The following is a 25,536-nucleotide window of genomic DNA, read 5'->3' as shown; positions in this document are numbered from 1 at the left end:
CCCTGCTCCACCGCAATCGAGATGTCATTTTTGGGATTCTCTCTCTGGTTTCGACCCTCAGACCCCGCCCTGGATGCGAGGATTGGAGGACTCCCGGGGAGCACCGCGTTTCTATTCGTCCCGGGGACTGGCCGTCAGACAGGCAGCGCCGCCCTGTAATGTGTTGCAGGAGGAGGAATATTTTCATGGGGAGCCAGATTGTTGTTAGCGCTCCTGCTGCCCTCTGCGAGACCCTGCCATTGTGTGCGGGTCGGTGTGTTCTGATCTGAGAGACTTCTTTAAAACCCACCGGATCAGCACGGGCTGCGTGTGATTTATTTCATAAAATGGAGATGAATTATTAGATAGAATCCACAAAAATATGTGTTTGCTGATTGAATTATTCTGCTCCATGTTTCTCTCATGCATATGGTGAGCATATTTATATATGTACAGCCATGCAAAAAGCCTGAGATCATGAGTGCTCATCACACCTCAGCACCTCCTCTCACATTTTTGACGATAATATCCAGCAGCCCATTTCTGCCACAGTAATCACATTTTGTCATTGAACTTATAATAGTATATACTTGGGATTAAACAGAGCTGAGGTGTCAGAGCTACCAGAGCTATCCACACCATGCATCTATAATCTAAATCCTGCAGCAGTGAGCTCATGAGCTCTATTCTGCCTCCGTCATGCGTCTTTATGTGCTCCTTGGCATCTCCAGTTTGATCATGTCTGTGCTGCAGTCACCACAGTAGCTGCATGAGTAATTCAGAGGCATCAAAAAGACAATGGTGGAGCAGTGGATGTATACCATGGCATGTCTCAGTGGTGAGTGTGGTCAAACTGATAGAGACCTGATGGAGAGCGAGGACATCTCTGGACCGCACAGGGCTCAGATGTTTTCACAGCGCAGTCTAATGACTTTGACTGGAGCACAGTGATAATTGAGACAAATGTGCAGCTTCGTTAGTTTGAATTGGTCCTTCATTATGGAGCATGGCTTAATGATGCATGCATATCCTACAGTATGAATACATTTAACAGCACACCTCTACAGCCTGTGAGAGGGGCTTACTGTAACATGCTGATGAGAGGTTTTTTACAGGCGTCTCAGGTAACTTTGCATGCTGGTGGCACCAGATGGCAGTGAGGTAACTGCATCTGAAAGATTTCCCAGCCCAGGAAGCCGGTCAGGTAATGTAGGCAGAGAGAGCACCTCTGGTACACTAACGTCCCCCTTGAGGCCGTTTGAGGATGTTAAAGAAATCAATGAGAAGAGCATCTCCACTGAGGTTACACACTGAGGATGAAGAGGTCACTCTCTACTGACCTCTCTGACTGGACAGAGTTGTGTACATTGTGTTGATCTCAGCAGCTATTTGTAAGGTCACTATGACTATGTGTATAATGCTGCTCTTTAACCGTTATGTTGTGTATGTGAAGCAGGGGCTTCATTAATAAAACTGACTTACAATTTATTTTAATCTTCTAATCTAAGTATGACTTAAACACAAAACCACACATGCTCATCTGTTTCTCTTTTGGTTCATGGCGATTCCTGATTAAACCTTCACTTGTGCTGCTTTATATAAGGCAGGTGCTGTCAATTAAGTTGATTTGAGATTTGTGGATCAGAGAAAGCTACAGCTGAGATTCTTAGTGCCTGCTAAAGCAAACTTTTTTACACTCAGCATCTTCACACCATCAGCACACCTTCTGAAATCATCTTAATTGTTCAAATACAATTGTATGATGTCTCTTTAACAGCTCAGAGACACTTCCATTGCTTTAACAGCTTGATTCTGTAAGACCTTACCCAATTTTATGAGTTTATAAACATGATTTTTTTAACTGATGGCAAGTTTCAGACATCTGCGACAGAAAATGATGAAGCCAAACAAAGTCCTGATGAAGATGATGCTCTCCAGCTGAGACCCCAGCTGTAAAACTTGGCGCAATACAGTTCATTTTAATTATGCTCTTCATTCTGCCTAAAAATACTTTTTGCTTTTGAAAGTTTGAGAACATTTTTCTGATAATCCTCCCAACTTTTATATAAGTGTAATCAAGTTTCACTGATGCTGGCAGCCCCTGTGGACAAAAAAACTATTTCACCACATCCTGTCGTGTACATCTGGATCTGGCTGGCATGTGCATTTGTTTTGGAAGCGACTCAGAGAAAGATGCTAAATATATTGAATACCATTTAGCTTTTTCAAACACAGCTGTTTGCAGGATGTATAGTGATGAGGTAATGTATCTATTTGTACATATGTCAAACCAATGACTGAAACATGACAATTTTAAAACAACGTAAACTTCTTTTTAGTGCCATACCACCAGACTATGGAGCAGCTTCTTTCCTCAGACTGCAGGAGCCTTCAATTCATCCTCATCACTACATCATAATAAAACTGTTAATTGACCCAGATAAGTCTGAATCTGACCTGTTGAAAGACATTATGAATAACTGTGTAGTGTACAGAAATTAGCAATCCTCTCACTGATGGTCTTGGTTGCTTATGTTGCTCATACTTTAAACTGATACTGTTTTATAAGCAGGTAAAAGTTCCTTGTAGAATCAGAATTGCCAGGTAAGTTTACACTAAGGAATCTGTTGTGGTCTGTAGATGCAAAACAACAAACAATACTAAAAAGACTGTCCAGATTTATCCAGTAGTGCAAAAAGTTTGACCTAGATTGTGCAAGCTCACAGGAGATACTGATACTGCAATGTGCAAATGTATGTATTACTTTAACATTAAAAAGATAAAATAAATAGAATGTGTTCAATTAAAACAATCCATCAAGATCAATGGTAGAGGAAGTATTCATATAATTTACTGAAAGTGCTGATCCTTGCCTTTAATGTACTGTAGTTTACATACTGTTGGGTAATTTACCCTGCAAAACACATCATATTATTCTCCAGCTGAGAAGATTTGTATCAAAATCATTTATTAACAACTAGAATCTGGAGCTGTGAAGAACATGTAGTGGAGTAAAAAAGTACATTTTCATTTTATTATGGAGTGAAAGTGTAAAGAAGCAAAAGACATCCATAGATACACAGTAACAATCTCATTCATTCAAATATAAGTAAACTACTCCCACATCAACCAACCCATCACTATCTATTGATTTTACAGTATTTCATGTGTTTACACACAACACTTAAAACAAGAAAGTCACTAACTAAATATCAGAGTAAATTATAGATTTACAGGAACAGATAGTTTTTAAGGGCTGATGAGCTTCATGTCCCCTTTGTTCCCAGACAATATCATTAAAGGCTGTAAACATCTGTAACTGTCAGTTCAGATGCTGTATAGCATCATTAAGATAGGTGATGCCATCAATAGATCCCCTCAGAGCAAAGGAAGAAGTTTCTGCACTGAAAGGCTAGTCTTTCAAAACTCTGTAGACACCCTGTAAACGTTCAAAGTTAGCAGAAAACAAAATTACAGTGTGAATGAACAAAACCTCATTGTTAAAAGAGTAGATTTTTATTCATGTGTCAGATCAAATCTGCAGTACAATCATCAGTTTGTAATTTATAAATCAATACTGTTTGTACCAAAGTACAGACAACTATATGTGCAAAGACTGATACGAAACTACAATATGTAAAAAGCGACGACTCATAAAAAGAAATTTCAGAAGGAGGAACTTTGCAGGAAATTTTAAAACAAGCTTCAACATCTGACCAACACACAACACTGCATCATCATCAAGAATCAAAATGCAAAAGAAACACAGATGTTCTTCTTTCAAACAGCAGAGCAGCTCAACATGCTGCCTGTGGAACTCCTCCAGTACAGCTGCTTTACTCGTTCTCAAACTTGCTGTATGGGTGGTCCGCATCACCGATCAGACCTGCACACAGGGGAGAGGAAGGCAGAGACAGTGGAGACAAATGAAAACACTGAAGCGAATGGTGGTTCAGGAAACATGATATCCTGCATTTTCTTGCTTTAAATTCCTACTCTTTCTTTCCATTGATCTCTGATTGAATGTTCAGTGCACCGCTGAATTGGCTAGAATTATACAATTCAACCTTGTCCTCAAGGGTTAGTCTGTGTCTTTTATTTGAACCTCACCCCATCTCTCAATTGCCACCCCTCATGTTTAATGCACGTTTTGGGTTAGAAATCTGATTTCTCTGTGTCCAAGCTAAGATAACCCCTGACATCACTGAGGGCATTTATTCAGACTTGCCAAAGCTCCTCCAGTACAAATATATTTATTATTAATGTAGCTTTCACGCTAAAACATGAATGTATACTCTGTTGTTTACTTCATTTAGGGGTGAAGAACACAGTTCAACTTTTAAAGTCACAGATGTGTGAATCTGAGGGAATCTGAGGATTTCTAAACTATAAACTGGCCATCAGATACTGCTGCTTGATTATGGATGCATTTTCTTAAAAGCTGCTAATGTAGCCCTGGGCCTGCTAGCCTAGACCAGAGATGGAGAGTGGGCTACAGAGGTCTGATAGACTCACTTTCACTCCAAACCCCACCCCCTGGATTGTGTTTTACAGACCAGAATGAGTCTGAAAGGAGTGCAGCCTCATCTGTGATCCCTGTGGAAGTAAACTAATAAGAGCAGGAGGCCTGAACAGACCATCATCCATCACTCTGTCATGTTGTCCATACACAAAAGTCTTATAACCTGACATCTTACTGCAATGATGCTGCCAGGAGACTCTGACTGACACACACACAATGTTAGTGAATGTATGCTCGAACACAGTCAGCTATAAATGTAGCAGTACAGTGCATGTGTGTGACAGTTTATGCAATTTGTCAAGACCTAAGCCCTATTCCCATGTCTTGCTGACCACCTGCTGACTAAAGTGAAGAGAGTCAGCCGTGGAGGTGGTGTACACTATATTCATATTCGTCCAAGCAAATACTGAATGAAAATAAGATACAAGATATATAGTTATAATAAATCAGAATAATCCTTTAAATCATTGAGCTTAAACAGTTTGGTGAATCCCACACTGTTGGAGGTGGAGAATAACTAACTGGAGGGGAGTTGCAGGCTTTTAAACTCTGTTTGCTGAAGCTGTTGCGCCACACAGATACATACAGTATATGGTACAGGCTATGAAACCAAGTGTTCTTTGTTCAAAGACAAACCTTTGTCTGTTGCTTCAGTGACCTGTAAAATCCTGCTCACAGACATGAGGGGACTCACTTTTGACACCAGTGTATGATAAATTATGCTGGAATTGATTTAAGCCGACAGGACTTAGTGTAACCTATATGTGACCTGAATTAGCTCAAGGACAAGGTATATACTGCTGAATTATGCATTGCTGCCACAGGATACGGGAATGACAGTCAATGCCAATGTCCTGGAAACTAATATTCAACATATATCCGTGACAAAGTTGCCATGAACAGAGCATAGAGGACAGGGAGTCTACATCCAGCACTGTGTTACACTTACTGATCAACTCAGGCACAGCAGGTGTATACATCACAGGGACAGATGGCTAGAGAGTCTGTCAGACTATCATTAAAGAAGCTGAATAAATGGTAACACAAAGTAGACTCATACGCACCATACTTCCTGCGGATCTCATCGTGGCGTGCCTTTCTCTCCCCCTTCCTGTAAAGAAAAAATATACAAAGGAAGAATCACAGTTAAACTAGTACAGAGCTGTAGTTTGGCTCATTTGGTCAGGCCCAAGGACAAAAAGAGTGAACTGCTGTGTCTCAGTTCTAGTCCAAATAGATTGTCGGAGAACACACTGGTGTTTTTTTCTGCTAGGTGACCATGTTTGGTGTGTACAGTCACCTATGTTATTTGTCCAGACAAACCTCTGCACCACAATATCACGCATATATAATATCAACCCACTTTAAACACATTGAAACGTAAACATGATGGAACATCTTTCACACTCATATCTCATATCTCCAGATACATACCAGGGAGAGCCAAAGGTTACAGCGAACAGGTGAGTGTAAACATACTGTATGCCACTGTCACTATTGGTGTTTTTTCAACTAGCACTTTTGGCCGCGCTGAGTCAAACAAAGCCGTGACAATTTGCTTTTCCATCATCACTTTTACGCCAAGTTGAGCCAAGTTGAGCCAAGTTGAGCCAAGTTGAGCCAAGTTGAGCCAAGTTGAGCGTTGGACCTGCTCCGGGATAGGGCCAAGCCGCACCCATCAAAACTGTATGCTTGATTGATATGACTGTCTACAGGCTGTCTGCAGTTACGTCTCGCGTCTGTGGCCAACCTATATTGCTTTGTCCACATTGGCTGCTTTTGTAGTGCGTATCGGCTGCGTTGCTGAGCTGGAAATGCAAATCAGTCAAACCAAGTACAGCCAGGCCGGCAGTTGTATGAAAAAAGGCCATATATGACAAAACTCTGGTTTGGTCTCCATGATGGCTCAGATACAGCTAAATTTGAGCCAGATTCTAATCAAACTCTGGAAAATAAAATGTAAATATATGATTGCAGTCATTGCTGCAAAATAAACACTGCAATAACAAGACAATTCATACCTATCTAAAAGCTATGCTTCCACTACAAATCTGCTCCCAGGACCAACATATAGGTCTTTGTATCCATTTTAAGAGGCCAGTTTTCCACACTCATAGCCCAAGGACTGAATAACGCTCATCTTGCATAACTAGACCTAGTGCTGTGACTGCGTTGGAGAAAGGTCTGGCTGCACCAATTATTTTTCTGCTTTTATGTATTTCTTAAATTGTATTTCTTAAATAATCACAGTCATCTTGGGCGGTGCTAAACCCAAAACAAACAGGCCCTTGCTTTAAATGGCTAAATCTCGGCATAAGAAAAGGTAATAGCGGCTAGCCTGTTTGTACCGTTAGCGAACAGGTCAGGGTTAGAGTAACTTGCCATTTTCCGATTGTAGTTTGTTCGCTTGGAGGTTGTTGTTGTTGCTGAGTCCTGTAGCGATAGGGATTTTGAAAACGGATACATGCAGATAGCAAGATAGAAGAGAGGAGAATGCTGCCTGAAATTGTCGACAATGGCAGGCTTTATAAAAACAGTCTATATCCTGTAAGTTAGACTTGGATAACACTGACAATTTTTTTCCCATAATACCTTGAAATTGATGAATGATGTATGATATTCACGAAATAACTGATTACGCTTCCATATAAAGATATAAACAAGAAAAGATAGAGAAATGACCATTAGAACTTTTGATATGATGATTAAACATATACAATAATAGTTGATTTTACTGTAGAGCTACTGAAAGGGCCACCTTTAGACCTTCCATCAAGTACTGCAACAGTGACCAGCAAAATACTTTTATTAGATATACTCCTATATGATATATAGTTTCATATAACACTATCAATACCATATTGATATCCTGCATCACCCAGCTCTACACAGTCCATTTATTAACTGTATCATTTGTACAAAACGTCAATATGAGGCACAACAATAGAGAGGATGAAAAATGCAAACATAAACTGTGGGAAAACACCTTTTTTCAATAGTTCTCCATTCATGACAACCAACCAAGTATGACAAGGCAGGTCTGCCTTTGCTTATGGCATTTAAACACTGGCTTGTTGTAGAGTGTTAAGTAATATTTTAGCTGGCAGTGAAACACAGGCCTGCCGTCAGCCCCTCACTCAGCCTCTCTGAAGACTAACAAAAGCCTGGGAGGAGGTTTTGTGCTCTGGACCTCCAGTGGTTTCACTTTACTTCATCTCTGCACAAAGAGCTGGTGTAAATCCATCAGTGTTTTATTGCCAGGTAGTGATCTGTGAGCAATCAGGGTGGCTGAGCTCTGCCTGCCATCTGTCCCCCCGCCTTGCTGCCAGCTTGTATGAAACTAATTGATTGACATGTTCACACTCCCTCTACATAAATATGGCTGCATTCAACAAGTGAAGTAAAGAAACAGGGAAAAGGGAAGTGTAAAGAAGGTAAGGCAAGGATGGAATCTTTCCCAGCACTTGTCTATGGGAATGTTGAGCTAGATCTGCAAGCAACAACAGAGCTTCACTTCTAGAAGACAGTGACGGTTCTGACTCTCAACTTCCCTCTTTTATCAACATACTCAGGCACTCCTGTTTATACCCTCTCTCTAGACAATTAGAGGTCATTTGTTTCAAATAGGACACACAGTTCCCAGCAGACAAAGTGACAGAGTCAGAGACGGCAGCCAATGCATTGCAGCAACTCGGCAAACACTCACAAAATATTCTTGCTTAAGAGAAACTCTCAAAATCCCTGAGGAATGGTCGAGAGCGTATTCACTGTGAGAACACTCTGACCTTGTATGGCCCATGAACATGCCTGTACATAAATGTCTTCTCCATTGTGACTGTTTGAACTGTCAAATTGAGCTGGGATAGAGGTTTTGGGTTTGCCAGCAACATAAATCTGGTCAATGAAAGCTGAAGGTCAGCTAAAATGGATAAGTATAAAGACCGGTGGTTTATCATCATTAGATATGACAGAATGACATGCCATAAGGTGGTGTTTTTTTGGGAAGTGTTGTTTCCATTAAACATGTGTCCCAGTGGTTGCTTGAGGCATCTCAGGGGGGCATGTGAATAACCAGTGGCGTGGAACTAAAGTGAAATTAATGGAACGATGAACAAACATGACAACTGAGAACCTTCATCATCATTAACAAACATGAGCACTTTGATGCTGAGGCCATCAAGATATCTTATTATTGCTCTGTCCATTTATGTTGATGAATCCAAATTTGCTTTTGTTTTTTTTTTTACTTGTCACAGTGGTGAAACAGTTTTGTTTCCTGATTTCTTCTGCGTTGGCTTCACAATGTGTGCAAAGATATGTCTGTAAGCATATTACATAATTCAAAAGGTAACTACAGGAGGGAGAAGTAGAAGTAACAAGTAGCTCAGTTCGCCGTGGAGCTAAGTTGCCCTATCAGCTGATGGGAGTCTGTCTGCACTGAAACCTCAGAAGACACAGGGCGCCACTGCAGACAATGGGGCTCAGCTCAACCAAACTCAGCAGCCTCCCAGTGAAGATTGCGGGACACCAGACTGGGACTGAACATGACCTCTGAGACCAACAGATGCCAGTTTAAAGACAGATGATACAGTACGAAGGTGATTTAAAGAAACTTGAATTCAGACAATGTGCAGTTGCCTTTTTCTGTTTAGTAAGGAAAAGAGATGTCAAAACATCTCCTCTCTGAACATTATGTGACTTTATTCATTAAGTAGTGAACTCACCTTTTCTACATCTCCCACCTGAAACTACGGGAGCTTTCAAACTGTCCACTTTTGCAGCCCAAAGTGGTATTACGTGACAGATAGGACAGGCCAGGGGGAACCAATTAGCATGCTAACTTCAGAGGACTCTCTGCTACACAATACATAGATGTCTTTGACATAACATCAACACTGTTGTTTCTTCATGCTCTATTGATAATGCTAGATCATTTTTTTGAATGCTTTCAACTAACACCCATTTCTTACATATTGCCCCTCTAAAAGCCATGACATGCGTAATTCCAGCTGAAGAAGGCCTAAAGGCAAAGTCACAGAGCTAGTGAAACTATTTTTATGATTTGGGGTTTGATAAAAGTTTTACTGGTGTAAATGCAGTTTCAAAAGGCTGACTTGTCTTGACAAAATGAAACTTGTAATAAAAATAACTACTTCTGTGTTTTTTAGAAGCAGGGGTATCACTTAGCATTCATAAATCTGTATGGGTCAGTCCCTCATGGGCTGTTAATGATTCCCCCAGACTGCTCTCTAGCCTGGGCTCAGATAACGATGAAGGCTCAGTGCAGTGAGAGGTCTCTCAACGGGCCGGGCGGGATTGTCTAGAGGCACTAGTCTTTCCCATGATGGGTCCGATCTATTCTGAATGTCCTGTTCACAACATGAACTGCATCTATGTAGGTCACTGCACTAACTCTGACTTCAGAGATTTGATCATGTCCACTGCAGGAAACCCTGACTACATTTTTTGGCACGTGAGAGAAAAGCTCATAGAGGTTGGATAATTCAACTCACAGGCTCGTTCTGACACACACACACACACACACACACACACACACACACACACACACACACACACACACACACACACACACACACACACACACACACACACACACACACACACACACACACACACACACACACACACACAGAGGGAGAGAACTGCAAGTGCAAGTGATTACTGACTATCTTTGTGCACGACTGCGCCGCTTACCAACACATCACCCAGCCATCCTCAGAGGATGAATGCACTGGGAGCACAGGAGCTGAATAGAAAGATGGGGCTGAAACATTTATAGAGTGCAGGAAGAGGAAGGCTTCCAGGTATACTGACTGCTACATCACACACTGCTGTATGATTCAATGACTAACACACTGTTTCTTTGACAGTGGATGGCACTCCACAGGATGTAGCCTACTCTATTTATGACCAAATTACCAAAGAGCAGCTGCTCAGCCTTAACAACCCAACTGGTGTTTTGGGATGCGAGTAGACGAATACTGAGCTCCTCCTCTGGGACATGGACTTATTGGGGCTCCACACACACCAGTTGCTAGAATCTCAACCATACAACGAGCCCTTTTGTTGGGGACTATGAACTATTCTGTTGTAGGAAATCCAATGTAGGTCCTGCTGGGACATTGATGGGCAAAAACATCCAATGTGTTGAAAGAACAGGATTAGATCTTCTGGTCATTTTCATAGTCTGACCTTTCTTTAGCTGGTGCCATTCATGGTAATATAATGATACAGCAAGTTTAATTGTATTTATATTATACATACAAATTAATATTTGTATCTATTGCATTTAACTCAACCAATGAGGTTATGTATTTGGCCCAGCTTTGTGTGTAAGCTGGATATTTTAAGAAACCACTAGAGATAAACTGATACCACTTTTCCTCCCTGATTCCAATTCCAATGCCTGAACTTTGGGTATCTGCTGATGCCAAGTACTGATCCAATACCAGTGTGTTAAACAAAAAACACAATACTATTATACATTTGAACAGCTATATACTACTAACGCTTTATGGATGTGCTTAACCTCACACAAATCACTTGCCTTTTATGGATATTGACCACTTGTGTAGAAATAACTGTTAATTTGCATACAGGTGTTCTGAGAATTAAATTCTATGATATCGGATCGGTGCAAAGGCTCATGTACTTGCCAAAACGGATTCCAGCATTTTAGGCAGTATCATAGGCATTTCCAAAACTGGTACAGGTAAGGGAACAACCCTAAAACAAGACCACCAAATGAAATTTGTTCATATTTTGTCATTTTAGCCATTGGCCAAGAAAGGGTTTTGAGACTTTAATAAAACACTAGGGGGAGAGATTAAACAGCTGGAGTTGAACCAGGGATGTTGCAGTTCATGGTCAAAGTCTTAACCACAGAGGCGCCCTAAAGGAAGAACTTTTAAGACTTTGGTGCAGGTGGTGCCACCATTTCTATAACAAACTGGACTTCTTGGCTAATGATGACTTTCCATCATTTGAACATTTTCAAATCCTCACTCATCTTACTTTTTTTTTTTTCATTTTCTACTAAAGGTGCTAAATATTTGGATTGACCCTTTTATGGTCCCTTTGATTATTTTGGTATTTTATACAGATTCACTAAAACTAGTCAAATTACTTTAGGCATATTAACACAAATGTCCATAATTCTGGATCCCCTTGTGCAGTTGAAACCAGATACAGATGGCGCATGCACCTGCATACAGTCTGCAAAATCTAATCTGATCTCTCATTTTACTATAGATGATGCTACAGGAACAAGTAGCTATATCTCAGCTCAGCAGGCTACACACTTGTTGGTGTATTGCTGCTGCCTCTTGCTGTTGCATACTGCTCCAAAACATACTGTCACATTCACAAGGCGTCACAAGCTTTTTGCATACTACTTTGCATAATCCCCAATGTACTTTAGTGTCAAAATGCACACCTGCTATGCAAAAAGTGTACAGGTTGGTAAGTCTGTGACATGATCACATCACATTATGGTTCCACAAATGTCTGTTGTCCAAATTAAATTCATAATTAAAAATTACCTAAGTTACCAAAGTAGTACTTTTACACAAGTGAATTTTGTCTGGTGTATTATTATTTTATATGTGGTTTTGCTAATGTTTGCTATATCGTAACATATACAATTATCAGACAAATAAGAAACTATATATATAATGCTAAAACTATGAAAATGATTTCAGTAATAGGTCTCGGCACTACATTTCTATCTTGTGGCTTTCACTTAAAACAAAGATAAGCAACAAAGCAATAGTCGTGACAGCCAAACCTTAGAAAAATATTGGTTTCAGTCAAAGAGTTATTGAATGCAGAGACACATTGTTAATTTGTTACAGACAGCTTTAACCCATTTGTACTTCAAGTGTACTGAAAAGACGTTCTTACCGTTCCTCTGCGCGCTGTCTGATTTCTTCTCTCTTCCTGGTAAATCTCTCCTCATCTCTGTCAGGCCTTAAGACATAAGGAGGCATGAATGGAGAATCAGAACCAGTGAACAACAAAGCACACTCATCTGGATGTGACAATTATAGACATCTGCAAATTGCCACAATTGCTTGAGGGATATTCTTTTCACAAAACATAACATCTTACGAGTTACTATGAGTCAAATTCTCCTGAGCACAATTTATATTGGATTCATGAATTGTCTCTGCAGTTTGGGAAACAAAAGGAAACTGATGGTCAAAAGTAAAGTGAAAGCTTTTGCCAGAGAATCGTGTCACCTTCGATAATGGAATTATCTAACTTAATGGAAGCTGAGCAATCAGGAGGTGAGAAAATAAAAACTGCCAGAAGCTAAATAAAAAATGGACACTCAGTTTGTGTTTATGTTGCAGCCATGCTTCTTATCCCAGTTATTCTGTCAGATGATAGACGTGAACGAGACTCCTATACCAACAGGACTGTCAATGTGTGACAGGCAAGGCTGCAACTGATTGACTGACATGACATTATCATTTCACTCCAGCACAATGACAGCACCACACACAGTTGGCTTGTATAGGAAGCTAAAATGTTGAAGTGACAAGAGTGAATATAGTCCTGTTTAATGGGTGCTCAACGCTAGAGCTCGCTGTGCTGAACAGTTGTTCACCACACAGTAATTAAGAATGTCTTTAATTTGAGCTCAGCAGTCATGTCACAGATGGAGAACTTTGATTCACAGACATGGCTGACACACTTTTCCAAGCTGAGAATCACTTTGATTGTTTAGGTTACAACAGGCTCACATAGCACCAGTATTATTTCCAATTCATAATTGGTCGATACTAGACTTGAGTGCAGAATTTTCATGTAACTCACTCGTTTCAATTATTTTAAGACTTAAAGTTACGCATAATTAGGGGTGTGGCTGCTTTGAGTGACAGGTAGCCACATGCTGTCTGCTAGGCCTCACCTCAGCTGATTGCAGTCACTGAACTTGATCTCTCAGCCATATTTGTTGCGTTGTGCCTTTTGGAGAATTTTGACTGAGATATCGAATGGGGTGCGACAGACACCATTCACCTTATTAAAATGATTTTATAGTAGTATAGTATGTAGTTTACTTTAAGGTAAATAGTTACATAATGTTGCTGTAAGGTTGCCTTTACAACAAGTTACTGATTTATCAGCCATTAATGTGATAAACTACTATAACACTACAATAAATCCTGTCTTTATGAGGCTTATCATGTTGACTTTTCTTGACGCTGTTTCAATGTGTTAACTCAAGTACACAGTCAATTTTTGAGATTGTAGCCAGGGTTGGTGTAGATTTGACCGAAGAGGTCATGATTCCTGGTCTCAGGCCTGGTATAGCATAACCTGCAGGTATACACATTGTAAGTGCTCTCTGGTAACTGAAACATCTTTCTCAGACTAAGTCAAATCCAAAAAAAAAAAATGTATTTGCACTAAAATGCCACTGACTTGTCATGCAACCTTACCCTGATTGACGCTTCTTGCAGCAACAGCAGCAGCAGCAGCACACAATGACGCTGATGAGGATGGTTCCACACAGGACAGCCATGGCAATAATCAGGGCTTCAAAGTTCACTTAATCACAAAAGAACAAGACAAATTATTATTATTATTATTATTATTATTATTATTACATATCATAATCACACTGACAAAAATAGGATTAATTCTGAGATCATATTATAAGTGACACCTAAAATACCTGGTCCGTCTTTCCCTTAAATTACAATAAAAAATCCACTTGTATGGCAATAGCCCCACCTGCTGACTTCTCAGCAACATTACAAGTCATCACATCACCATGTAATGATGAAACACATCACACTGTCCTTTCCAGTGAAAACATAACTAAGATATCAAGCTGAACTTAATCAGATGATGAGACTTTGTACCACTCCAGGAGCATAAAATTTAGTTCTGGCTGCAAACACATTAAAGTAATGACATCACTTTGCCATGCTTGCACTCGAATAAGACCAAACATACAATACATTGCCTGATTCTGTAAGGCACTGACATTTGTACAAAATATGTATTAGCAGAGATAGTTGTATTCTGACAATCTGAAGGTTGATATTTTAAAGAGAGCTGAACATTTTTAACAGTGTTTTTAAAAAATGAAAGGTTTTAACTTTCATACATGTACATTTCATGTTCTTCTGTATGGGTACTAAGTAGGAGCTAGTAAGGAGTTTGTGGTGAGTTAGTCAACCTGCAATTATGCTTCCCACTGTGGCCTTAATGACTCCACAACCTGCTTGGAGCACATTCACAACATTAAAATGTTGGCAACAACTCTTCATACTACTGCTGCTACAGTGAGATTATAAGCACAACTAGATCTGCCATTCTTTTCACTCTGACAGGAAGCAAGTTTTGTTTGTTTGTACGACCTGGGGCCAGTTCCATTTAAGTCGGTTAAAAAATCAAGGTCCAACACCTTACATGAATGAACCTAACAAATCAGTGAAGGTCTTAAGCATTTCCATTAAGGTAAATCCAAGCTCTTGCAACCACACTAATTCAACACAGTTTTAATTAGTCAAAATAATTATGTGTGCATGCTATTCAGAGGCATTCATCAAATCAACAGCTCAATTGGTTGAGTGTGTGCTTTATGTACTGAGGCATAGCTCTAGGCAGGGATTTAGGTTCGAATCCAACCTGTAGCCCTTTGCTAAGTGGGGACAAAAGAAGAATCTACAGGTGAAGTTTAAGTGTATTTCAAAATGGTACGTTCACCCAGTTGCTAAAAAAGCACTCATATAACTTCATATTTCTTTTTTTTTTTCTTACTTCATATGTGTGAAATGTGGATTTCTGTGTGAAATACTAAAATGTATGTGTGAACCTAAATATCTGATTCCATTTGCTTAATCTTTCCATCTCATCTCATCCTTTGGCTCTCTATTAAGTTCTAGGACAATTTTCAGAAATATGATATTATATTTTATAATTATTTTATTCTGCTGAGCCTTGGTGCAAGTTAGTTTGCATGTAGTTTGGATAACTTATGCAAATGACTTTTACATGCTCCAGCATTGCTGTTACATTGCTCAATACACCAGGTAGCCAAGTCAGGAATGAGATGTAGGCTCATACAGTAAGTACATGTAGCAACCTCCCCGCTGTGATACTGAAACAAGGTGGAGTGAGAGGAACAGGAACTGACTCCTCTCACACAACCACGTATCTTTTAAAATTGCTCCGCTCAGCTAAAACACTGCAGTGTTTGTTCAGGAGAACCTCCCACCACTGCACATATTTTGTATCCATTTGCCACCGAACTCTTACTGAGCAGTATTTTATAGAGCTGGACATGTAGCAACAAAGTGACTTTTACTTTTCTTGTTTTTGCATTGCTTTTATTTTTATGTGCACTTAATTATTGTGTTATATAATTCACAGTTTATGTACAGTATTTGTGTTAAGTCTTTGCTTTGCACGTTAAAAGTATCTTCACAGTACTGAACAATTATATTACCTTCCTTCTTTCAGTCCACCCACATACACTGTCTGCCTTTCACTGACACTCACTACCATGATCACTGAAATAAGTTAGCCTCCTATAAGACTGATCTACTCACTCCAACACACTCCCCATCGAGCCTGAGACAACTTGCACACCGATGCTGGAGGCAGCAACCAGCTCACTGGGTAGTCTGTGCAGTTGTTGTTGGTGATGCACCACAGACACTGTGAAGACAAAACACAAACACCACCATGTTACGGTCCACCAAGAAAGTAAAAAAATCTGTATTTGATATACAAATGAAGAGCTGCATCGATTTGATTAATCAACAGTAAATTCATCTGCAGCTTCTTTGCTGATATATTATATAATATATAATTTAAAATGATAGTAAACTGGATCTCTTTGGATTTTAGCTAAGCAATTCAAGAACATTAAATTGAGCTTTCAGGAATTTTGAGTGGCATTTTGACTCTTTTCAGCCATTCGACATTACAAACTATTAATCATGAAAAGAAAGGGGAGGATGAAGCCATAATGAAAACAATCTTTAGTCAGAGCACTGTTCAAATCAAACCTGTATTTCATGAGGACTGAAACTGCCAGATCATCAGGTTTAGTCATAAAGAATGTGTTGTCATGTTTTATTCACATGTGCATTTAAAAACCATCACACCAACAAAATGTATCAAATTTAAGTTTCCTCATCTATCTGCAAATGCACACTTAAGACAGAACGTGATAGGACTGGAATATTCCTATAGTAAACTAGATATATATGTATAAATATATATATGTATAAAAACAAAGTTAACATAAAATTCAACTGAACAAGGTCACACAGCTTTGAGAGGCCACCTCAGTGCACTGTGATGGAGGGTTAGGTAGTAGCATACTACCACCAGTACTACAAGTGGACGTTCTGCTGAAGTTATTGCCCTTGGGCTCACTGCTGTACTGAATTCAAGGTCTCTGGAGATTAAAGTAGGGCTTCAGTCATGTTGTGGGAGGTAACGCAGGCCGCTGATGGTGCAGACAAATAACGGGCCATAAATAGACGACTTGAGACGGAAGTTTGACTTTGCGGGCAAAGGTCTGCTCTCTTCTTTCCACCCACATACTTCTGGCAGTCTTACCTTGGCATGTGGAACACAAGTGTCACAGGATTTGTGCGCAGAACAGGCTGAAAAGAGAGATAAACAGAAACGCGACTAACATTACTCGAAAGTAACAGAAAGCAGTGCTACAACGTCAACACCAGCAATGAGCTGTGTTTGCAGTCAATTCAACTGTGGCGTAGTTTAAAAATACTATTTCACAGAAGTACAGTGGGTCATTTAATGCCTAAACTGGCATTAAATGACCTTATAACCAGGCAAAACGCTACATTTGCCGACGGTATTAACAGATGTAACACTTACGCTAATGCTTTTCAAACAAAAATTCAACTTACGAGTTCTCGGTGATGGACTTGTTTGGCATCCCCCCTGGCTAACAAAGCTAACGCACAGCACAACAGCACAAAACAACACCGAAGTGGTCAGTGTTTGTCTCCCGGTCGTAGAAGAAGACATTGTTAAAACCACAGAACAGCTCAGTTTAAAAATACAGAATAGCTGCTCGTCAGGAGCAGACTCTTTCCTTGTTTGGATTCTGCTACTCTCGGTAATGATCGTTGTTTCTGTTTTGCCTTGCTCCTACTGCTGGCACTTCCTGGGTGTCTTGGGTTAGCGCGTTTGATATATTCTTGACAGCCCGGGCGGGCGGGAGGCGTTGTGCGTCTAACCAAAGATACAAACACCGCCCGGCCACTTTAACGTGTATTGAAAGGAGTTAAAGAAACTCTGAAAAAACTCATATTTGTCTAATTTCTTTTCAAAGTATCTAATGACTCAATGATTTAAGACACAACCACTTAACAAGTAACATTAGCAACATAGGGATTGTTTGTACACATGGCATCTTATGTCAAAAAATCTTTACAAACTAATTTTCACTTGTTCTATTGGCATTTTTTTTAACTGAAAACAAGCAGAAAGCTCTTTGTATTTACTGTATTTTGAAGTGTAATTTTTTCCAGTGTCAGCCCACATACTGTATGTTTGAACTGACTGAATGTGACAGAAGCTACACCTATTTTGTTGATATCACTGAGAACAAACTGTGTTTTAGGGAAAACATGTGATCAGAGTGAGATCACTTTTGGTCTTTTTCCCTGCCACAGGCTGCCGAAAATGAGAAGCTGTTATCACTGTTTATGGCATGGCATCATGCTGCAACCACATCCCTGCATGGAATTTTAATGAAGCCTGTACTGAAAGCTTTAGGCGCCTTGTGTGATCAGTAGGTGGTGGTATAATGTCACACAAGCTCTGGCTCTACTCAGGAGTCAAAAATCCATATGAGAACTGCGTCTGTCTCTCTGTTTGATTAGCTGTTTTGCACGATCTCCAGTTATTCTGTTTTTTCCACAAGTCCATGTCAATTTTAAATGCATGTGTTCTTTTTGAGCAAGATCCAAGTTGAGCTGTGGCAGAGGAGGATCCATTCTCATGACCACATGACTCCAAAAAGAAAGTAATCTTAATGACACATGGATAGGAACAGAAGAAAGTGGAAAACAGAGACAAACATGGGTCAATTGTTTGCTTATATCATCATAAAAGTATGTGTCTGAAAATGGTCTTGTCAAAGATCTTATAGTTCACTAGTCCACACACCAAAGTACAATGCAACAAACCTTTCAGTGTAGACAGCATCAAAAGCAATAATATACTTTCTGGAGAAAGATAGTTGATTTTTGAGTCTCATCCCCAGGTTGTCAAATATTAATGCTTTGGGTTCATGACTCAGGTTGAGCACAAACCCAAAGCATCAGTTTTTGACGACCTGTGGATGAGTCACAATCTCCTATTTATCTCTGGAATCACTTTAAAAGTTACAGAATGTTGCTTTAAGTGTGGGGGAAACAGTGAGTAAAAGAGAGTACTTAAATGCCTGATTAAAAATACCCATGGTTAATATGCAAGATGCCAACATTTGCAGTAGTTGTAATCCAACTAATCTGCTTTTGTTTTAGGTTGTGATAAAGCATCTTTGGCCACCAACACAGTGAACAAACTAGAGACCTCGAAGTTGTACCCTTTGAGTGCTTGTAACACATTTTCTAGATTTTTCTTTTAGATATGAGAATAAGTGGTACAGGCTTTACACCCTCCCACTAATACTGTACTGACCTAAATCACTGGTGTGACAGGGAGGACCAGATCCTCTTCATTTTTGAAGGTTGGGTTGAAAGAGATGACAGGTTGGCCACAAAGATCATTGTCCTGGTGATACAAACAGTGAACGTCTGATCTTCATCTGTTTCAAGAACTTCCTGTTTGTTGGCAGTGGATGAACAGAGTGTTGGTGTTTAACATAAATAGGCAGAACACGTTCTGAGGGAGTATAGGATGGCATACATAGCAGAAAAGCTCTCCATCATTAATCCTCTCTCTGTATGGTACTGTCATTAGAAACTAAAACAGCCATCTTGGTTGGTTGGCATTATAGTTCATTTGAAACTGGATATTTTGGATGTGTATCAGAGTTTTTACACTTACAAAGTATTTATGTGATATAAATCAGTAATGTTGGGGCCCCGGAATCCAAAACAATCAGCTGAAAGTTGCTAAACAAGCTCTGTAGGGCAGAGGGGAACTGGTGATAGTTCTCAGTGGGTTTATCACTACAACCTCCAGATCACACATTGTGATATTGCTAATATATACTGTCAATATTGACTAGTGCAGCTTAAACACAAATATAGTGGAATTAAAACAAACATCTGCTAATATCCCCAAGAGGTCACTATGCTAATCACTACACACAAAAGTGTGATGGATGGAATGAAGAACATGATGAAAATATTTCCCATGTAAGATCATTACTTTAAGGCCAATAGTTCAGCTGCTCTTGATGGCACGAGCTCATGGAGGGTTCAAACGGAAAAAAAGGACTTCATATTTCATGTCACCAAAAATATTTAGAATAATCCTAAATGGAAGGAATATCCACATTACATATTAGAAGACATATATAAAAAGATATAAGAGATCCAAGTATTCAGTCCATCCCTGCATTGTTACTACTTCATGAAGTAGATTAAGTTTCTTTCATCTTGGCAAATCATAATGCTTTGCGTAAAATATCTCTGGTGTCACATTACTGCAGCAAAACATGTTTGAAAATATAGCGTTTGCCTGGAGGAAAGATGAGCGATTGTTCACCTACTGCCTAGTTTCATCATGAAGGCTCAGATCTCTGGTTATCATCATCTGCCTTCAAAAAGCCGTACCTGTGAATTTCCAATGCATCCTCTAATCTTTACCATTCCATTTTGATTGTTGACAGAGGCTGTTATCTTACACATATGCCTCTTGTTTATATTCAAATGTTTGCTGAAACAGCCAGTTTTACTGTATTGGGTGAGAAAAGTCAGCCTGGGATGTGTGACAGCCTGGGATTTTCCAACAGCTGAGTCATCTGCTCTGGGCTTTTTTCCTTCTCTACTACTCATTTGAAAGGCTGATCATTGGGAGATGATGAGGGCTAATGGTCTGTCCAAATGACTGAGTGAATGTAGGAACCTTTTTTCAGTGAAATACAGCTTAATCTACTTCACTGTGCAAAAAGACGCTATTTCACTAATACTTAAGCACACGCAGAAGCACAAGTAACATTACCTTCTCATGTACAGTAGACTACTTGAGTAAAGACTTTCCACAATTGGGGTGCACAACCTGTCTACTGTTGGTATAATGTCTGTATTATGTGCTCTGTTACATTTGTCTTTGGCTCTTTATCCTCTTGATATAATGTCATGTATCCCTCCCCCAGTGGATAAGTCAGTCCTTTGACATTGTCTGTCAGGCTTTTGATGCATTAAAGCCAAAAGCTTAGTGTGATAAAGTTAATGGATGATGTTCCAGACCAATGATGATGTTTAGGCTGACCGCAGGGTCATCCATTAGTCACCCAAACAGTGGAATTAAGAGAGAAAGACAGAAAAGGATGGGTTGACATATCATCTGAGAGAGTTTCACTTCAGAATTCAGCAGGTATGTTGACACATTTGATTGCTGTTACTGCACATCACATTCTCCGTAAGTAAATTCTGTTAATGAATCAGAGACGAGAGAAAGATTTGGAATCTTCTGAACATCATCTTGAAAGGATTTGTATACCCTAACAACAATTTAAGGTGAGTTACAGAGCTTTTAAAAGAACAGCAGTACACATGCTTACATGAATGATACTGTAACCCTTCAAATATTACATTTAAAAAATATATTAACTGACAGAAAAAAACAAAACTACCAAATTTGTGGGAAAGAAGTCTTTGTTTTTTTGCCTAAAAGAAAAAAAGAATTGTTAGATGAATTATTAGGAGTCTGAGGAACTTCAAATAGTCAGTGTGTTATTGCTAAAATAATTGACTGAAACTTACTGACACTAACCAGCTACAACCTCTGTGAAATGATGAAAGACAAAAAAAAAAAATCATTAAAATCAACTTAGAGCTGCATTTAGTTAATTTTGTTCACTCTTGACCAGTGGAACAAGCTGAAATCACAGCTTTTGACATATTATGGAGATAGATTTGTCTGACTTTTATTATAAATGTGTAATCTGTGAATATAAAGCATTAAAACATATATCATAAATTAAATATATTTAGAGACTGTATTCTTTTGTTACGCAAACATGTCCTGCTGCTCAGCACAACTCTGACATGACATCATCTGTATTTACCCTGCTGAGAGGAGATATGAATTCATCATTACCAACACCCGTGGGTGACACTTTAAATACACACAAACTGTGTTTTTTAAAATCTTTTTTTATTGTTACAGAAACTTCTGTGCTTGCAACATAAAACAATAGTTGTTTGGCTTTTGATTGCATGGAAATGTGTACAATAAGTGCATTTGCAGTAGTCAGCACAATTTCTTTACATAAATATAAGATATACATCTGGATACTTGTATGGATAATCAATATATTCCATAATTGCAGGTTTTTCTCAAATCTCCACCAGGGTACAATACTGTAACAACAGCGTGGGCCTGCCGAACACAATCCTACCACAATGGCCATCATTGGTGCTGGCTTTGATGACCAATCCTTTATTAGTGACGACAGTTACAACCATGTCTTCCTAGACCCAGAGGTTGCTGTAGTCAAAGGCGAGTACTTTCAACGTGCTCAGCTGCTCCGTGGGCCAGTGGCATCTCTCCGGTACTTTGATCCCTCTCAGCAGGCCCTCATCAACATAGGGGGCACCCGGTACTCCTTCCCCTGGAGCACCCTGGAGGATGTCCCCCAGAGCCGCCTGAGTCGTCTGCGCTCCTGCTCCACCTTGAGTGAGATAGCAGAGCTTTGTGATGACTATGATGAGATGCTACAGGAATTCTTCTTTGACCGTGACCCTTTAGCTTTTCGGGCCATCCACAGCCTCCTGGCAAAAGGGAAGCTGCGTCTGCTGCAGGAGGTCTGCAATGTGGCCCTGCATGGGGAGCTGCTGTACTGGGGCATTGATACAGGACAGATGGAGCCCTGCTGCCAACATCGCATGATGTCCTGTGTAGACGAGCTGGCCAAGCACCAGCAGAGGGAGGACGAGTGGCGGGAGAAAAGGAGGGCGCTTAGGGCTCCTATGGGAGGCAGCCTGTTCTACAAGCTGGGGGAAGCAGTGGAGAACCCTCGCTCAGGTTTAGCAGGAAAGGTGTTTGCCTTCCTGTCTGTCATCATGGTGGTGGTCACTGTGGTCAGCCTGTGCATCAGTAGCATGCCGGACCAACAAGAGGAAGAAGTCATGGTACGTAAGAAGCAAAGCAATGCTTTGTACTAGGGACATCAGCAGCTAACCATTAATCTGTTAACCACGCAGAATCTTTTTGACCATCCAGACACACTGTTTGCTAACTGCTTTGCTAGAGCAGTCTGAGGTTAGACAGTGAAGCCTGCTAAAAGAAAGTGTGGAAGAAATTTTGACAATATTCTAAGGCCGTTACATTGCGCAATAAACATTATTTCATAATGATAAGTTAATGCCAAAAACGTATCTATTGCCAGTTTAACATTAGTCAATACGCTACCACTGTCTGTGTGTCTCCTGCAGTTGTGTCAATGTTTCACACACCACCAGGCCCGAGACTTAAACTCTGACTAAAGTCGAATGATGTAAATAGGAAGCTTACAATTCACACGCCTTCAGATATGCCTGGAAAATGTAAATCCCAGGCAAGACAATCACAAAAACTGGCTTATTAAAGGATAACTACCGTTTTTTAAAACCTGGACCTTATTTCTATCTAACTATATGATCATTTACTCACCCAGATAACTTTGGTGTCATTTGAAGTCGTTCGGACGAAATTAGATCCAGTGTAGCGCCGCGTATATCCATATAATGCGAGTGACGGGGCATCGACACACAGCCTCTATATAACGCATTATCTGCCACAAAACTAGTTCATTTCACCAATATTTTGTCATGATACGCTGGTGCTATTCCCCTCTGAGTCCGGGCTCGTCCGTTATCATGGATATATCGGCGCTACACTGGATCTAATTTCGTCCGAACGACTTCAAATGACACCAAAGTTATCTGGGTGAGTAAATGACCATATATTTTGGTAGAAATAAGGTCCAGGTTGTAAAAAACGGTAGTTATCCTTTAAAGATCCGTGGGACATCCATATGCCTTGATGCAGAGCCAGCAATATCCATAAAACATGAGACCATGTTGTTAGCCATCACTGTAACATAGCACAATTAATAAGTGTTCCATGTTCAAGTCTCTCTCTCTTTTTAACTGTTGTCTGTGAGCTTCTGTAAGGTCAGCAAGTTCTCATTAAAACAATTCTCAGTAATTAACCTTGATTCCTTCTTCTTTGAACCCAGTTGTACTGAAGTCAGTACTGAACCAGTTCTGAACCCCCCCCCCCCAAAATGTAATTTCTTCTAAAAACATTCCTAGAAAGGCAAAGTGCACTAAGAGAAGGTGTGCCAATTGGCAACTGTGGTTTGCCCAAAAAAGCAATATTATTGGGCCAATCACATTTAGGAAAATGCAACAACATAAAAGCGTTATTAAGCATGATTTGTTATTATTATTCAACTGGATAACCTGTTAGTGATCCCTGCACTCATCATATCACCATCCCCATCTGCCATTCAGCAGATACTTCTAATATTTTAGAAATTAGCACCAATTTCTAAAATATTTGTGTCTTTCTCCTGCATAGAAAGCACAGTTTGATACAAGGGTCATCTTTCCAGTGGTGAAAATCTTCTTCAAATCCAAATCCATTAGTAGGGTCAAACTTACCTTTGTCTTTTCTGGTCTCCACAGGGTATATGCTCCCAAAAGTGCCGCAACATGTTTGTGGTGGAGTCTGTTTGTGTGGGTTGGTTCAGCTTAGAGTTTCTGGTGCGATTTTTCCACGCAGGGAACAGGCTCAAGTTTGCCCGTAGGCCTCTCAACATCATTGATGGTGCTGCCATCCTGCCCTACTATGTCTCACTGTTTCTGGAGCTCGGGGATGAGACTGTACAGGATATTGTGGCAGAAGCAGGAAAGAGCACCATGGATAAACTGGGTCTTATCCTGCGTGTGATGAGGGCCCTGCGTATCCTGTATGTAATGAGACTGGCCCGCCACTCTGTAGGTCTGAAGACCTTAGGGCTAACTATCCAGCGCAGTGTGACAGACTTCGGCCTGCTGATGCTCTTCGTGTGCGTCGCAGTGACCCTCTTTTCCCCACTGGTACATCTAGCTGAGACTGAGCTGGCTCCGAACGCTGCCAGAACTCCCCAGCTCAGCTTCAGCAGCATCCCAGTGTCATACTGGTGGTCCATCATCTCTGTCACCACAGTGGGGTACGGTGACATGGTGCCCCACAGCATCCCCGGCCAACTGGTGGCACTGATCAGCATCTTAGCAGGGATCCTCATTCTGTCTTTCCCTTCTACATCTATCTTCCACACGTTCCATCGCACCTACATTGAGCTGAAGGAGGACCATCGCAGGCTGCGGAAAGAGGAGAGAAGGGCCGAGCTCGTCACTGAGGCTGAAGAAAGCATGAAAGAAAGAGAAACTTGGCCTGATGACTGCCAAGAAACTGATCTTTTACCAGGTCTAGATGATCCTTATTATCTTTTCTTGAAAGACATTACAGTGCTGGCTCAGAGCAAGAGTGATCAACCTCTGTTGACTCCTGTTACTTAAGGAGTCCGAAGAAATACATACTGTAGGCAATCAATGACACCCAACCTCACTTACGCTCTTCTGCACTGTATGTGTGGGAGCCAATTTCTGCTGCCAGGATCCACAATACTGTAGATAGTCTTCCAGAAGAGTTGTTATAGCTGATTGAGAGGTTATAGACATTAACTAGAAAATGTATTTCCTGCAAACAATGCTGCGTAAATGCTGACTGCTGAAATGTAAAATGTACTGCTAGAATTGGAAGCTGAACTGTAATGTAACATTATAATGTATAACTGTGATATA

The 25,536-nt window shown here is 40.3% G+C and overlaps 2 protein-coding genes across 3 annotated transcripts; one reads left to right on the top strand and one right to left on the bottom strand.

Moving 5' to 3' along the window:
* Positions 1 to 2,991: 2,991 nt before the first annotated feature.
* LOC311260048 (pituitary tumor-transforming gene 1 protein-interacting protein) lies at positions 2,992 to 17,686 on the bottom strand. Its single transcript, XM_084357558.1, has 7 exons — positions 17,428 to 17,686; positions 17,111 to 17,157; positions 16,090 to 16,198; positions 13,969 to 14,077; positions 12,425 to 12,490; positions 5,566 to 5,612; positions 2,992 to 3,865 (listed from the first exon to the last, which is right to left on the bottom strand). The coding sequence occupies exons 1-7, from the start codon at positions 17,546 to 17,548 to the stop codon at positions 3,816 to 3,818; spliced, it is 549 nt and encodes a 182-aa protein (XP_084213684.1). The 5' UTR covers positions 17,549 to 17,686; the 3' UTR covers positions 2,992 to 3,815.
* A 3,445-nt stretch (positions 17,687 to 21,131) lies between these two features.
* On the top strand, positions 21,132 to 25,536 carry LOC311259340 (voltage-gated potassium channel regulatory subunit KCNG4-like). 2 transcript variants are annotated; one of them, XM_084356432.1, is made up of 3 exons: positions 21,132 to 21,219; positions 22,057 to 22,836; positions 24,376 to 25,536. In XM_084356432.1, exons 2-3 carry the CDS (start codon positions 22,108 to 22,110, stop codon positions 25,249 to 25,251), a joined length of 1,605 nt encoding a protein of 534 aa, XP_084212558.1. In that variant the 5' UTR covers positions 21,132 to 21,219; positions 22,057 to 22,107; the 3' UTR covers positions 25,252 to 25,536. The 2 variants fall into 2 exon arrangements, with proteins under 2 accessions (XP_084212558.1, XP_084212559.1); XM_084356433.1 differs by lacking the exon at positions 21,132 to 21,219 and having other exon boundaries at positions 21,999 to 22,836.

The sequence above is a fragment of the Pagrus pagrus genome (genome assembly GCF_965226575.1).
Source record: "Pagrus pagrus genome assembly, chromosome: 7".
Classification (NCBI taxonomy): Eukaryota; Metazoa; Chordata; class Actinopteri; order Spariformes; family Sparidae; genus Pagrus; species Pagrus pagrus.
Note: the sequence above shows the minus strand (reverse complement) of the source record. Positions and strands in the feature narration are given on the sequence as shown.

Coding starts and splice junctions, on each gene's coding strand:
- LOC311260048 (XM_084357558.1), bottom strand. CDS start 17,548: ATGTCTTCTTCTACGACCGGGAGACAAACACTGACCACTTCGGTGTTG. Junction 12,491..13,968: donor TGCAAGAAGCGTCAATCAGG/GTAAGGTTGCAT, acceptor TTATGTCTTAAG/GCCTGACAGAGATGAGGAGA. Junction 3,866..5,565: donor TGAGATCCGCAGGAAGTATG/GTGCGTATGAGT, acceptor CCCTGTGTGCAG/GTCTGATCGGTGATGCGGAC.
- LOC311259340 (XM_084356432.1), top strand. CDS start 22,108: ATGGCCATCATTGGTGCTGGCTTTGATGACCAATCCTTTATTAGTGAC. Junction 22,837..24,375: donor AACAAGAGGAAGAAGTCATG/GTACGTAAGAAG, acceptor TGGTCTCCACAG/GGTATATGCTCCCAAAAGTG.